This window comes from Panthera leo, chromosome B2 (genome assembly GCF_018350215.1).
Source record: "Panthera leo isolate Ple1 chromosome B2, P.leo_Ple1_pat1.1, whole genome shotgun sequence".
In the NCBI taxonomy this organism is placed as follows: Eukaryota; Metazoa; Chordata; class Mammalia; order Carnivora; family Felidae; genus Panthera; species Panthera leo.
In genome coordinates this window covers 63,031,015-63,047,351 of record NC_056683.1, presented here as the reverse complement: position 1 = coordinate 63,047,351, position 16,337 = coordinate 63,031,015, and the positions used below count along the sequence as shown (strand labels likewise).

General features: G+C 40.0%; 1 protein-coding gene and 1 long non-coding RNA gene across 6 annotated transcripts in view; one reads left to right on the top strand and one right to left on the bottom strand.

Annotated features, from left to right (window-relative positions):
* The window catches only part of COL19A1 (collagen type XIX alpha 1 chain), a 380,294-nt gene that overhangs the window by 54,807 nt on the left and 309,150 nt on the right, over positions 1-16,337 (bottom strand). For all 3 annotated transcript variants that reach the window (XM_042939135.1, XM_042939134.1, XM_042939133.1), the window contains 6 exons: positions 14,668-14,712; positions 14,518-14,580; positions 10,222-10,257; positions 10,041-10,085; positions 7,013-7,183; positions 4,957-5,023 (listed from right to left, as the gene is read on the bottom strand). In XM_042939135.1, the coding sequence (XP_042795069.1) occupies positions 4,957-5,023; positions 7,013-7,183; positions 10,041-10,085; positions 10,222-10,257; positions 14,518-14,580; positions 14,668-14,712 (427 nt within the window). The remainder of the gene's footprint in view (positions 1-4,956; positions 5,024-7,012; positions 7,184-10,040; positions 10,086-10,221; positions 10,258-14,517; positions 14,581-14,667; positions 14,713-16,337) is intronic.
* Positions 1-16,337, top strand: part of LOC122220069 — a 30,014-nt gene that overhangs the window by 3,362 nt on the left and 10,315 nt on the right. For 2 of the 3 annotated variants that reach the window (XR_006202662.1, XR_006202661.1), the window contains exons 2-3: positions 10,888-11,079; positions 11,672-11,797. This is a non-coding gene — a long non-coding RNA (uncharacterized LOC122220069). The remainder of the gene's footprint in view (positions 1-10,887; positions 11,080-11,671; positions 11,798-16,337) is intronic. The other variant, XR_006202663.1, reaches the window with a different exon arrangement.

Sequence of the window (16,337 nt, the reverse complement as noted above, 5' to 3'; positions counted from 1 at the left end):
GCACAACAAAATTTTGGAGGCCGAGAACTAGATAGCTGAGTGACAGATGCATTAGCGGACTCAAGAAAACCAAATCTTTATGCTAGAAACTGAGAAAAAACCTGTTTTAAATCACAAAATCCTTAAGAGGCTCAAGAATTGGCAACACAAGTTACATCTGAAGGTGTGGTAAAGGAGGGGAACTAAAATAAGAATTAGCTGAAAGCCTGTTTAAGAAGTAGTCTTAGAAATTCCTTTCTCTATACAGCTAGGTAGTTGTTCCTCCTCAAACTTAGGAAAAAGCTGAAGGTAACTGAAAACAAGAAGAATAAATGAGCATTTATATGCTCAGTGCTGAGGCCCTACCCTTATTCTTCTACTTTGCTCTCCAAATGCTGACAGCCGGGCAGGAAATGGAAGTATTTCCTCTGGGGAATCCAGCTGGGCTAAGAGGAAAGACTTAAAGACAATGAAATAGAAGGTCTCTCAATTAAAAAGCTCAGTTAGGCTATCCTACAGTGAGGCTCATGGTTGGCAAGCCCCACCATTCACTTATAACTTTCAATTAGGGTTTCAGAATGTACTCTTTTGTATGAGCAGACAACCAAGGATTACTGGCACTAAGGAAATCTTATAAGCTGAACAATAGTCCCAAACAAGGAAGTGGAAAGAAGCAAATTGAAAGACATAGAGACTATGCTGTGGAAAATATTTAAAAAGATATATTTATATTTTCAAGATGTGTATCTATCAGATGATGTGTATATCTATAGGATGTATATACATACACATATATAAATTAGGATCTTACTTGTTGAGATGCACGAGAAGATGTTACACTTGAAACAGAACAGGATTAATACATATTCATACCTATGCACACATATATATAGGAAATAAATATTTGGAAAATGGAGAAAACACAGGTAAAGGGGCTTTCCTGGATATTGGATTTGGAAGTAGAAATACAAACCAAGAGAGCCAGATGTGTGTGCACATTCCTGCACAGGTAGGCAAATTCTTCCTGTGTGTTGATGTAAATGCCCAAGTATAACAGGGTGGTGTCATAGTAGGAATAAAGTTTCTCATATCTGACAAGATCCTAATTTGTGTGGGTAGCTGCAAAGTCCTCATAAAGCCAAAAAAAAAAAAAAAAAAAGCTAAGTTGAGACACACAGCATCTTCCTCCACTCTGTGCTGTCATCTTACTTGCAAAAGGATTTGCCATAGGGAATTGAATCTGATTTTAGATTGGGCATATACTTGTGTGTTATGATCCACCAGAAACCTGGGCTTGGGGTTGGTAGGAAAACACCATGGGTATGTTTAAGTTGGGGCATCAGGAGGCTGCAGGAGGGCTTGGTGGCCTGGGGAATAGCCCAAAGTGTGAAGTCTGTGGGAGGGGGCCACCTGGGAATCTCTGAAGGGAGCTAGAAAGCTCCATGAGGAGAGCCCAAGTTTTGGGTTTTGGTCTAGGCTTCACTAGAGGCTCCAGTGTGGTCCTCTACTGACAGGATTATAAAGTGGGAGAGCAGGATCTCTGGAGGACTCCCTTGAGCCACCAGAGACAGTCTATGACTTTCTGGGCAGAGAGGGAATTGCCCCTGAGGCTGTAGATGTGCAGGGGTGAATGGGGAAGAGACAAACGCTAGCTGCCACTGAGCCCACTGTCTTGTGAAAGGACTAAGAGGGAGGCAGATGCATGCTGCTTAACAGTAACTGTTGTAACATGTGAAGATTAGTCTTTGCTTTTATAGAGAAAGCTTTCTGAAAGGGAGAGAAATGTGACCCTGGAGCTCTATGATTTGTGAAAATGGAGTTGTATTTTTTTCTTCTTTTTGTAAATGGTATTCAGAAGCCATGGAAAAGTGACTTCTAAGTGGAAAGTTAAATGGACTGAACTGGAATAATCTTGGGACAAATGAACTAAAGTGCTAAATAACCAAATCCTGGGTTTTAGACACAACTTTGTTTGGAAGAAAGTCGTGCTGGACTGGTACCAACAGAGATAAAGGGAGAAGAGTGATATTTGGAGTCTCAGAGTCTATGAGTCTTGGGAAAAAGTCTCCTTGTGGGCCACCTAAGAATATGGTTTTGAGGCCAAGATGTATGACTTCAGAGGGACCTAGCCAGGCTGAGAGAGACTGAGGAAGGTGGTAGGAGAGATGGGGTAGAAGTTAGAGGAGACTTGGAGGACACTCAGCACTCTTACTTAGCTTACTGGAAGGCAGGGAGTGATGCTGACAGGAAGTTGGGGCAGGACAGCCAACTGTCCTGTGAAGGGGGAGATCACAGACTTAGAAGAAACTGCAAGCCACATCAACCTGCCCCAAGGTAGAGAGAGAGTGTCCCAATTCTCCTGATCTCTCTCCTCAGAAGGCCAGTCCTTCACAGGAGTAACCCCACAATGGCCTGAAAGTGGGCAGCATGAAACTTTCTGTGGGTGGAAGGAGCATGTCTGGTCTGCTGAATGCATGGGGCAGGCTACCAGGGGCCATGCCTTTATCCAGTGTCCACTGGGCACGCAAAATGAACACCTTCCACATCTTAAACTAAATCTAAAGTCTTTTAGGAAACTGAAGTTCCATATTAAAGCTGCCTGAGATAAAACATAATTGACATTAGAGCCCATGGAAATTAAGAGTTAAAGGAGAATTTTAGATCACAATTCAAATACGTATTTGTTGGCATTTTCTTTCCGTGATCATGTCTACTAAATGTGTGGATGCTATCTGAGATCCTAGAGGTCCTGTGTCCAGGGCTGGGTACAAGGACATGCCACCTGTGCAGTCACACAGGGTCCCCTTGCTCACCTACACTTGGAATAGTGTCCAGCTGTGGCTGTCTTATAATTCACAACCATTTTTGAATAAGGGCACCTACATTTTTACTCTGCATTGAGTCCTACAAATTAGCTGGTCCTGTCTATGCCTCTATATTTTTCAATGTTTCCCTGGAAACCTTAAGATGCCTTTTTCTTTTTTAGACAGTTGATGCTTGAGGAATGCTTGTTGAGAGGGAATGTTTGTACTGCAAATTTTGGAGACTTTTTCATGATGCTAGGTTCAAGGATCAAAAAAAGAAAAGTAATAAAAAAGGATTTCTAAATTTAAGGGCAACATTAAAATTATAAAGAGAAAACTGGTAGCTCAAAATAATAAAAAAAAAAAAAAAACACCCCAGCATACAATAGTATTAGTGACCTATCACGTCAGAGCATGGTAAAGATGCTTAGTAGAGATCAATGTAAATTGAAATCAACAGCATGAATTACCTTTAAAAATCCATTTTTTCCCTATTTTGTCATTGAAGCAGCTAAAGTCCCTGTGTTACTCTGCTCTATCTCTAGTGCTCATCAGAAATAAGATAATGTTCACTCAAGTACCAAGATTTTGGTCTCTAATACTAATTACTGCTGGAAATAATCAAAGCTTCTTGTAGAATAGCTAATTCCATGGTTGCAGTAGAAAGACTTATAGTGAACTCGAGGCATTTGGTGATCTTATTCTTTGCAAAATTCAGTAATATATATTTAGCTTAGCAAAGAAAGGATGCTTTGCAAAAGGAGCAGGGACCATGAGAGCCAATATGGATTCGTTTTTTAAAAACAAGAATTCTTCACTTTATTAAGCTCACAGTTGAGGAGAGTGATCGTGAGTTTAGCACGTCATTTGACAAAGTCATGTGAAATCTTGTGAACAGATAAAGAAAATGTAGAGTGGATTTTAGAAAAACATGGATTCAGAGCTCAGTAAAACAATAAAATAGAATTTACAAGTGAACAGGAGGAATGCAATGGCATTAAGAAAGCCCTGACCCTTGACTTTTGACTCTTTCCACATTTCTATCTACAGATGAATGACAACATGCTTATAAAATTTGGAGATAACACAAAGGTATGAGGCTCAGCCAACCTGCGCTACAGTAAGACAACATCCCAAAAGATATCTTCCGTTTGTGACAATGTGTAATCACAAACCATTTGAAATGTAATAGGAAGAAACACAAAATCACAAACTTAGATTTTAAAAATGGACACAGTATACAATGAGAAACACCTAAACTTTAAGAGTTTGTATAAAGAAGATCCAGGGTTATTAATTAATTGAAAATTCAAAATTGACTAAGGCTTTTTTTTTTTTTTTAAAGGAATGCTATCTTAGGCAGCATTATTGAAGTGTCTATATCAAGGGTTAGAAAACTTTCTCTGCAAAGGGTCAAATATCTAAGGCATTTCAAGCTATCCAATCCCTATCACACCTAGTCAATTTTGCTTTTGTAGCATGAAAACAGCCAGAAAAAATTCCTGAAAGAACGAGCCTGACTGTGTTCCAATAAAACTTTATTTATAGAAATAAATTTGAATTTCAGATCATTATCACATGTCATGAAATATTCTTTGGATTTAAAAAAAAAAAAACGTTTAAAAATATACTCCCTACCCACTTCCCCACCCAAAAAGTAAACACCATTGTCAGCTCGTGGGCCACACAAAAACAGGTGGCAGGTGAATTTGGCTGGTGGGCCATAGTTTGCCGATCCGGGGTCTAGATCAAAACACACTGTACTCTGCCTTGGTCAAAATACTCCTGGGTGAATGACGGTCATTTAAAAATTAAGTGTTTCTCCAGGGTGATGATGGTGGAGGAGCTAACTACACTTACACCATAGAAAAGTAAGGAGAGGTACCATGGATATGGAAAAATACTGTAGGGGCTGTCATGTGAATAGAGGAAGATACTTTACCTGTGCTGTTTAAAAGACCAGGAATGATGAGAGGAAGTTACAGAGAGGCAAATTTAACTTAGTGTAAGGCAGAATTTTCTATCAGACAGAGGTGATCCATCATTTAATAGGTTGCCTCTTCACATTGGTGTTGCATGGCCATCTTTGAGAGCGTGCTGAAGGGATCCCCCACAGTGGATGGGAGGTAGTAATTGGTAAAAAATTCAGAAATGTTTATTAAGCAAATCTAACCTTCAAAAATCCTCAGAACCTCTTGATTAATGTATTTCTTTATTTCTTCAAATGAAACCGCATCAGCCTAAAAAAGGGGGGAAAGGTCTGTTAGAGCATAGCACAAGTGAGTAAAGAATAGAAATACCGAGTTGGTGTGCATACTTGAAACTTCTATGGAGATATGTTCATCAAGCAAAATACTTTTGGCAACTGACTATAGGCAATAAATATCTTTGTTTTGATCAAATGCTCGAAAGAATTGAAGTGCTTAATTGCTTTAAAAGCTGTGGCCTGGAATCATAACCAGTGATTTGAACATATTTCTTATTAAATGGAGAAGCATGGTTTCATATGATAAGGAAAGACATTTCCTATTACTTCATCTTCTGAAGTTACAGAATTTGAACAATGTTATCATGACATTAATATCCCAGGCACAATTTAACTTCTAACCAATCCCTGGAAACTGGTAAAGTCACTATCTAACTGATACTATGTATCTCCAAAGGAAGAGAACTCCCAAGTACGCTGGATAATTTTTTAAAGTGTTTTATTCATGGAATAAAACTGACTAAGTTTTACTCATTTTATGGTACAGTTTCTTCTGTCATTCACACTTTGTAGGCATATTTGTGTTAAGCAATTTTCTTTTTTTAATAGAAAATATGGGACATGAGAAAGGGAAGTAGGTAAATGATGTCAGTTGAGTTTTATCCCCTCAACAAATGAAGCTCCATGAATTTGGCAAAGAATCTAACATTTATAATAGTACTATTTTACGGTGGTATCCTGATATTTTTAAAAGGGAGCTATTATTTTTCATGATGGTTAGGATTTCAAAGTATTTTATTACTCTTTTTTTTTTAGTGGTTATTATCCAGAGGTATATGTGTGACATTAAAGACAATGTGATGGGCTCATAAAGTGATGATTTCTGTAGGACAGAATAGGTCCAAAAATGCTCTATTTCAATATTTTATTTTCATTGTATGTGGGACATATGAACCTGAATTAATGCATCTACTACCAATTACTGACAGCACAGAGAGCTCATTATACAGGCTTTATTCAAGCAGAGCTTAGGGAGAATGGATAAAAATAAAGAGTCTGAATATTGTGGGAATGCCTCATTTGGCCCTCCACCTGGTATTGGCTAATTATTTGAGGACAGCATGTCCTTAACTCCCTGCCCTCACTTCAGGACCCTCCTTTCTCCCTGACAAGGATGTCTTCTGATTAAGTTCCTCTGTGAATGGCCATCCACCACACCTCCTGAGGATATTAATAATAACATGGGCTTTCTTAACCAAACACTCCTTCTTGGCCTGTCTTCCACTTTAAAGTATCATTCAGGGTAGGTTTGTTGTTCTCATAGGCAACAAATAGAGTTTTAATGTAAAACAGACCTATGTTATCTGTGTAGTATAAGGAGACATTGTCATAGTATTTAAGAGCATGGCTTTGCAGTCAGTCAGACCTGGGTCTAACCCATGAAACAACTGTGACCCTGAACAAGTCAGCTCAGTTTTTGCATTTGTAAAAGTGGGACAGACAGGGCACCAATCTTCCTAGCTGTGAGGATCTACTAAGTTAATGTATAGTAAGTACTTAGTGGAGGATCTGGTACATAACCTGAAATAAATGACAGCTATTGCTACCCTTGTGGAGGCAAGTTTAGATTAATTTTATTTCTTTTACAAGGAAAATAAGATAAAAACAGAGAGGGAGGCAAACCATAAGAGACCCTTAAATACAGAGAACAAACTGAGGGTTGCTGGAGGCAACCCTCCAGAGTGGGTGGATGGGCTATATGGGTGATGGGCATTAAGGAGGGCACTTGCTGGGACGAGCACTGGGTGTTATATGTTAAGAGTTGAATCACTGGGTTCTACTCCTGAAACCAATTCTACACTATATGTTAACTAACTTGAATTAAAAAAAAAATTAAAAAAATAGTTAAATAAATACATAAATGAATAAATAAATAAATAAACAGATTATGCATGTTTTCATTGTAAAAGGCATACGTGGTCAATACTAGCCAGGAGCTCCTGGAGCTCTTGGCACTACTCACCGGAGTACCTGGGACGCCTGGATTGCCGGGAGGGCCTTGGTGCCCGGGGGATCCTGTGGAGCCCTTGTTTCCTGGTGGCCCCACGGGACCTATGGCTCCCTTCATGCCTGGAAGGCCTGGTTTTCCCTGTTCACCTTGTGGGCCTCTGTCTCCTGGAATTCCCTGATCACCCTGTTAAGGAAAAAGTTAATAACACATTAGCTGTGGTTAAGAGCAAGGATCCTGGATTCATCCTGGCACTTACTAGCTGGGGGACCTTGGGCAAGTGAATTAAGCCCCCTTTGGACAAGAGCCCTAGTTTCTTCTCCCATAAAGTGCAGAGTGATGGAGTCAAGTCAAGTACTTAGAACAATGCTTGCACATTGAAAGCACTCAATAAAAAGTTAGTGACAATGTTAGTTGCACTTGGTTGCCAATCTAGAATGATGACACTTTTGAAGGTCAACAGCAGTGGGTTGCCTGGGTGGTTCAGTCGCTTGAGCATCCGACTTCGGCTCAGGTCATGAACTCATGATTCATGAGTTTGAGCCCCATGTCAGCTGTGCTGACACCTCAGAGCCTGGAGGCTGCTTCAGATTCTTTGTCTCCCTCTCTCTTTGTTCCTGACCCACTTGCACTCTGTCTCTCTCTCAAAAATAAAGATTAAAAGAAATTAAAAAAAAAAAGAAAGTCAACAGCAGCTGTCACTTCAGGCCTGGGTCTCCCTGGCAATAATAAAAAAAGATGGCCAAGAGGATTTCATCATCAGGATTTTACAACAAGTAAAACTTCAGGACACTCAGAATCTCTCCCATGTGCTTTTCTCCTTCTCCTCCTCCTCTTCCTCCTCCTCCTCCTCCTCCTCCTTCCTCCTTCTTCTTCTTCTTCTTCTTCTTCTTCTTCTTCTTCTTCTTCTTCTTCTTCTTCTTCTTCTTCTATTTCTTCTTCTTCTTCTTCCTTCTTCTTCTTCTTTCTTCTTCTTCTTCTTCTTCTTCTTCTTCTTCTTCTTCTTCTTCTTCTTCTTCTTCTTCACTTTCTCCTGTATTTCTTCTCTACCTTTAATATTAGAATCTTTATTAGATTCTGTGGGTTAGTTTCTTTATTCGTGTTTTACAACGTGTGTCTGCGTGCATGTGCATGCACACATGCGTGCATGCTGTGTCCTAAAACTCGTAAGATGAAAAAGGAGAGCCTTTGAAAGGGTTCAAAGCAGGTGCTCGGGGTGGTGATTAAGATCATATACTTAATAACATAAATGAACTATAAGAGAATTCACTGAGTAAAGTGCCATAGTAAATTAGGTATAAGATAATACTAGGTGTGCCCGACTGTGATAAGAAGTTTATTTAATGCTGACTTTTATCCAGTAAGGTGTCTGCTACTGTATGTGTTTGTGCATGAGAGGATAAGGGGGGAGAAGAGGGAGAGAGGTGTATATATGTATCATAGCACGTGTTTCAGTTACAGATATTTCCAATATTCAGTTCCACAATGCCAGGAGGTGATGATCACACCAAATATGATGGAGTAGTACATTGAGGCTGCCCTGTATTTCACTGTGTTATTCTTTTATTTGTGACTACTGTGCAAAGGCCACACTCCATTTCTCTTGATTTAAAAAATAATGTAAACAAATGAACAATTACAGTAAACTATCTGATCATGGAATAAAGAGATGTAGAAAGAAGAAAAAGTGGACAGACCTAATTTCAATGCTACTGTCTTAGTTACAAAAACTTATCTGCATACAAGTATATCAACTCACTCACATTTTGGGGAAATACCTGAGATGAGTAAAATTAAAAAATAAATAAGTAAGAGATACATTAGCACACTTTGATTAATACTCTGATCATGTGCAAAATAGTCAGTCTTCAACATATTAAAACTGTTTTATAATTTAGGCACAAAGATGTTCATTGCAGTGATGTTTATTATTATGGAAAGTGGCAAGAACCTACATATTCAGGAAAAGGAGACTGGGAAAGTGAAATAATGTATGTACAAACAGTGGAATAACACACATTCACTAAAAGTTACATGTATATTTACTGGCATGGAAAGATGGACGTTATATATTATCAGGTGTTAGGTAAAAAAAAGTCATTTACAAAACAGTATGAACACACTTTTGGGAAAACATATATTACTTGTATTGATACATTAGGTATATGTATATATTGTGTATAAGAGATAAAAATATGTTCAAAATAGTGCTTGTCCAAGATCAAGAATGCTTATCTCCATGTGGTGGGATATGATTGACTTTTTTCCTTTATATTATCTCTGTTTTCATATGTCCTTCAGTTATCATGGATTGTGTGTAATAATAAGTAAAAATGGGTAATTTAGACACCCGTACACAAACACACATGTACACACACTGGAATTCCAGTGAATAAATTCTTGAGTAATCTTGGCAATGGGATGACTCCAACTCTACTAGTTCCGCTTCCCATCTCTCTACCTCCTCACACCACCCCCCTTATTTGACTTAGTGTTCGACGAGGTCAGGCATTCTCAACTAGGGCAACTCTGGTCCCCAGAAGGCATTTGGTGATGTCTGGAGACATTTTGGTTGTAGCAATTGGTGGGAAGGTGGCAGTACTATGTCTAGTGGATAGAAGCCAGGGAGACCGCTTACCATCCTACAATGCCCAGGATGGACACTTACAAGAAAGAGTTATTTGCCTCCAAACATCAACAGTGCTAAGGCTGAGAAATCTTAGTCTAGTTAAAAAGAAAATGAGTGATGGTTATAGCAGGAATATGTGTCTGACACAGGAAGATAAAAGCTTTCCAAACTGGAATAGCAGATTAGGCTTAGTTCTGAATAAAGGTCATCCTTGTGGGTGTACCTGCCATATGGCCTGCTTCTGCGTCCTTTAGTTGGCCTATATTAGGGCTCGAAGAGATCTTGGATCACATACACCCTAGCATTTTCATATTGGGGCACTTGTAGGAATCTGAACACATATTGTGTAACTCAAATGATGAGACAGTTGCAGCAGACAGGCTTAAATAATGATGAGAATAGTAATATACATACGCGTTCTCCTTTGGGGCCTCTATCTCCAGGTTTACCCATGATACCCTGAAAAATAAATGTCAACACTAAAAAATCACTGCTTGCCAAGATTTTTCCTCAGCCTGCTCAGTCAAGTATTCTGGCAGGTACTGTGGATGAAGTTTTACATTAGAACACTTCTTTTAAGTGGTATTTTCCATACCTGAGCACCTGGTAATCCATCTTTTCCATTTATTCCCTATAAAGACAAAAGATGATCAATATTTCTAATTCTACATTAATAGACATAGTTAAACACAATTAAAGGGTAAAGCTTCAAGGACTTAATCACCATATTTCTGATATTTTGGTGAGGTGGTATGGTGAAACAGAAGACAATGTTGATAGACAGCCATGAGTTCAAATTCTGACTCTGTTACTGCTAAGTTCTATTTACTTCAGGCAATTTACTTAACCTTAAAAGCATCATCTTTTTTACTTATAAAGTGAGGATAAAATAATGGCCTTAAAACTAAGGACTTGGTATAACAGAAAATGCCTAGTTCGCTGTAAATAGTCCACAGGGTTATTTTCCTTACTTATTCTATTAGGTACATTCTGAGAACTAAGGTGTCCCATGGCGTTGAGTGGCTCGTGTGCAGCATTTATCGTTACCCTCTAACAATTTTCCAGCACAGAGAGTCATTCTCAGTAAATGGTCTCAGTTGCTGCTGGGGAAATTTCATAACATGGCCAGAGCATGATCCTACTATGAAATAAACTGTCAGCCAGAGAATGATTTGTTATTTTTCAGTTGGAGAATATGAAAGAAAAGTAAGAAATCTGTAACCATGGTTTTTCAGAGTGTTAAATATTGGCTTTTTCTTAGTAAACTGGAAGTTTCCCGAACTTTACAAGGCAGTTCTGGAGGTGAAAATAAAGCCCCCTGCTCAGAGATGTAGAAGACTGAGAGAACTACTGGCTGGGAGATGTAAGAAGGAAAAGCACTTGGGGTCAAATCAAATACCTAGAGTCCAACAGCAGATGTGTTTTGAGATTTGGTTTGAAGAGAGAGATCAAGGTGAGGAAAATGATTTCTTAGCCAGCGGGCAATTGCATGGACATGCTTCTCTGAAAAGCCTGGGGGAGTTTTATTGTGCTGGAATAAATTCTGTGAGGACAGAACTGCAGACAACCATATGTTTTCACTGTTGTAAATTACACTAAAGTCTGTCGCAGCTGATAACCCAACCAAAGTCTCCAACCTTTCTGAGGCATTCTGGGAATTATCTAGAGTACTTTAACCAAGAACATGTTACCCGAAGTGTATGGTTCACAGAATTTATTACATCCAGAAACAGAAGCAACAAAAATAAAGTGGATTAAGGAGAGGATGTGAAAAAGACAACAACTGTGTCACTTGAATAAAAGAAGATAAATCTAGTGTAAAAATGTAATTCATGCTTTTGGTAACCGTGTAAGAAAAGAAATAACCCTATGGTCTTTTTTTGTTTTTGTTTTGTCTCTTGTAATTCATCAAAGACTATCATGTGTGTTCTCCTTTGCATATAAAGGTGTTATTAACTTTCCCTAGGCGAGTACTGCTTTCAGAGATTTTTTTGAATAACCCGTACATATTTGCTTTTCCCTCCCTCACCTCACTTATCTGGAAGAACTCCATCCCTGGGTGTAACCAGCTTTGTGTCTACACACGTCCACATTGGAGCAGCTGACTGGTTGAAGAAAACACATAACCTTGCCCACTTGCTCCAATCGAAATGTATGATGGCAGATTGCAGGTAGGCCCTCTGTATTACCAGGCTATCCTGTATTTCCTGATGTGACTCCCTTTCCTTCTCTCCCAAAGTACTCCCTCACAGATTGTCCTGTGTCTTCAAATCTCTAGCATCACCACCCTCACACTCAACTGATGACCGTGACTCTTCTTCCACTGAGAAAATAAATAGGAGAGAACCACCTCATCTTCCTTCCCTCCACAAGATCCACTAACCTACATGTACTTATACACCAACTTCTGCCTGCCTCCATCCTCCTGTTAAGAAAGAACTGTCCCTGTTCCTTGTAAAGACCAATTTTCACTTCTGAGTGGAATACCAGTCTTCTCCCTCTACTCAAAGTTATTTCCACCCATATGGTATCATTAAAACTTCCCCTCTCAACTGGATCACTCTTAATCAAGATATTAGCATGCTGTCACCTCTCCTGCTGAGGACCTCCACATTTCTAAATCCAGGGGAGAACTGCCAGCTCTCACATTACTGATCTACATGTTTATCATTTCTCTGTCTTAAAATACTTAGTTCCCTTGACATCTAGGAAACCTCATTCACCTGGTTTTCTTCCTATCTCACTGGCTGTACCTTCTCAGTCTTTTTGCTGGGTTCTTTTCCTAACACTTGAAGTACTCTCTTCTCTTCTGATCTGTAGTCACTCCATTTCAACCAGTCTCAGGTTTAAATACCCAGATGAATCTCTCCAGTCTAACCTCTCCATTAATTCAAGATGCATATATCTACCTTTACTCGACATTTCCACTTGGGTGTCTACAAGTGCTCTAAATTGAATGTGTCCACAACAGAGAATTCTTGGTTTTCCCTCCCAAACCCACCCATTTCCAGTCTTTTCCATTTCATCAAAAGTACCACTGTGACATGGCTGCTCAGACCCCACACCACAGCTTTGACTTGTCTCTCCCTCACACTCCACATCTGGTCCATCAGTGAGTTTGCAGACTCTCCCCTCAATATACCTCCTAAACTCTCTTACTTCTCATCATCTCCCTGTTCTCACCATCATAATTTCCCATGGGGATTATGGCAATGCTTCCTGACTCTTGTTTTCTTCCATCCTGCTCCCTACAGTCTGCTCTTCACACAGTAGTCAGAGTGATAACTTTAAAATGTACTCCAGTCATTTTCCTTCCCCACTACAAATGCTTCAATGGGTTTCCATCATACTTCAAATGAAATCCAAACTCCATTCATGGGTTAGAAGTTCCTCATGGCCTGGACACCACCTGCTTTTCTCTTGGTATCTTTCCCATTCTTGTTTAGCTTAGTGCATGACTTCATGCCTTTTGCTGTTCTTTCAACACACCAACCTCACTCCTCTATGGCCATTTCTCTTCCTTGAAACAATGTCTCCCACAACCACTCCAAGGTTTGATCTCTCACTTAATGCAGGTCTTTGCTTAAATGGCATACCTTTTTCAACTGCTCTATTTAAATGCTACTCCAGTGCTTCACCCTGCTTAGGGCTTTTTCTACCTGAAATTGTGTGTGCATGTGTATTTATTTGTGTATTGTCTGTGTTCCTATACTAGAATGTAAACCCATGAGTTGCTAGCCTTTAGTAAGTGCTCAAGAAATAGTTGTTGAATAAACAAATATACTAGAATGTAAACCCATGAGTGCCTAGCATTTTAGTAGGTCCTCAAGAAATAGCTGTTGAATAAACAAATTGTTGTTTGCATAATCCCCTGGGCAAGCATTTAGGGAATGGTCAGGGGCTGGGATAGGGAGTTGGTAATAAGAGGTGAAGGGGGAGGCAGGGTTTGAAACTATTTATTGAGTGCCTCCTGGGGCCAGGCACGGGAAATGCTTACCACATGTCATGTTACTTAAGTGATTCACAAAACCCTTTGAGTCACAATTCAAACCCATATCTTCCTGACTCTAAATTGCATATGCTTCCTGTATTTTCATATTGCCTTCTCTGTGGAGATAGTGGCCAGGGAACGCTCAGACCCAGAAGGTCTGAACCAGCCTCACGAACTCTGTGCTGCTTGTTCACCTTCAGTACCCACCTTCTCCTAATAGCACTCCCTCCCCACACACACCATGGCAAATAAACAAGCAAAAGGAGCAGTGACCTCTAAAGAGTAAACTTGAGAGTGGGATGGATGTCATTCATCTTTATGCCCCCTCCCTCATGGCCCAGTACATCCTCAGCAAACAGCAGAGACTGGATGAAAGTATGTTTAATTGAGCTGAATTAGTAAGAAGGATCATTACAACGTTACATCAATATATATCAGTAACCAAGAGCTCTTTTAGGACACTAAAGGATGCTATATTTAGAAGCATGATTTATGAAAGTATAAGAACAAGGTCCACAGATAAAGAAAGGTATCTGAGAAAACAGCTTCTACATTGATTTTTAACTTAGCACCCAGGAGTTACATCTGCAAGCCTTCAGTTTCTTTATATTTTAGGATGTGACAGGCCATTTTATTTTTTAACTCTGAGAACATCAGACTTAAGAAATAATGAATCTAATTTCCTGACACTTAAGACAAAACAAAACAAAACAAAACCTCACTTTTCCCATCATCGTTAAATACATAAAGATACTTCAGAGAGAGCTAGGACACCCCCAAAAGGGAGAGTCACACTCCCTTAGACACTACAAATGTCAGATTTTCTGAGGAGATAGGCGAAGAGGCAGTGCTTAGAATAGTTCTCAAAATGGCAAAATTTAAATAGTAAAAAGTACTTACTGGCCTTCCTGAGGGTCCTTCTGGTCCAGGGAAACCTATATCTCCAACAGGTCCTCTGTCACCCTATAGACATGTCACAGACAAATGTTAATTGCTCAGAAAAACTGTAAAACCACATGAAGTAAGTTAAGTAAGTGGCTCGCAACTCACCGGTTCCCCTGGAACTCCGGGAGGCCCTGGAGCTCCAGGTTTTCCCTGGGAAATCAAATCAAGGAGAAACATTAGGAGCCAAATTACTGCATGATGCCATGTACTCCCCCTGCTCGCCACCCCCCCCCCCCACCTGTGAATTTAATGTGCAGCCAGGGCTGTGGCTCTTTATACTACAATGGCATTCCTAATGGGACAGAGTCTGTGGGGACATATACTTGACTCTGGAGGCTCCAAGGTACAGACTAGAATGCAGTTCTCTAATGTACCTATGTGTGGATGGCAGAGGGGTAGGAGGGGAGGATAATATCTTTGAAAATACTAAACCAGTGTATCATCATTAGTGAAAATCCATCTTGTGCCTAATTGACTAGCAGCTCTTCTTTGGTGATTGGGAGGGCACAGAGAGTCAAAGAAATCTTTCCTAGATTTTGCATTTTATAAGAGGATTTTTAAGTTCATAGTAGGCTAGCCTGAAAAAAACCACATGTTCAGCTTGAAAAGCCATGTTTGGTTGAAAGGGAAAGGACAAGACTGATTTGTTCTAACACACATGGCTTTGAGGACTAACGATTGAGAAACATTAGGTAGGGAGACCACTGGGAGGAAAAAGGGAAGAAGATGGTCCAGCAGAGACTAGAAGTGAGAAGTACCCAAGTGCCCAGACCAAACTTAAAGATGTTGGCTTTGAGAGGGAACCACCTCCTATCCCTTAGACCTAACATGGATAGAAAAATAAATAACGAAGGGATGTAGGTATGTGGCTGAGGCTGCAGAAACACTAGTAGGTTCCCCAGTAGAGAATCTGAAAGAGGGAGGGCCCTTTTCCCCTCTTGCTGTTTAGAACTCTGGGAGGAGCCCCCCTCACAGGCACAGATATGGCTGAGTGGTAGAAGCTAGGCAGACACAAGGCCTGACAGAGCATCCCTGGTTCCATAGGCTCTGGGGAACTCCTGAAGCTCCCATGGGCGGGAATTGGGGATGTGCTACAGCTTGAGAAGGCTAATGTCCAGCATGGTCTTGGCATAGAACACAAGGGGTAGAGTGCTTGGGCCTTGAGATCTGACACAAAGGGATTAGGAACTTGATAGCAGGCAGCAGCAACCCCAAAGGTCAGGTGGAGCTCAGAGGACCTGGGGGAGAGCACGCTGTGTGGAGGCTTTCCCCCACTGTCGGCACTGACAGACACTTCCTACTCTACACCCACATGTCATCCTGGGAAGAAGCAGGAAAAAGAAGCCCAGGAGAAATCTCTGGATGAACTTGAATATACTAGAAAGGGATAGACTGATCTCTTCTTAGGAAGAGCAGGATTGGGTCTCCTTGGTACTCAGCAGAGTGATCATAATGAGTCTGAGTAGGCAGGTTTCATCTCTGCTGCAACATGAATAATCCCCTTAAATCTGTTTTGTTGTAGTAAAATGTACATAACATAAAATTTACCAGCTTAATCACTTTTAAGTGTACAATTCAGTACATCCATACTGTTGTGTAACCATCACCACTATCTCCAGAATCTTTTGACTATTTTATTTCTTGAATCATAGTAAGATCCACTATAAAAAAAATTAAGTTGCATTTTTAATTATACAGTTGTATACATGCAATGAGTAAATCTCTATGGCTTCTTTATTTCTGTAATTGTCAGTTAATCCTCTTAATTATGAGAT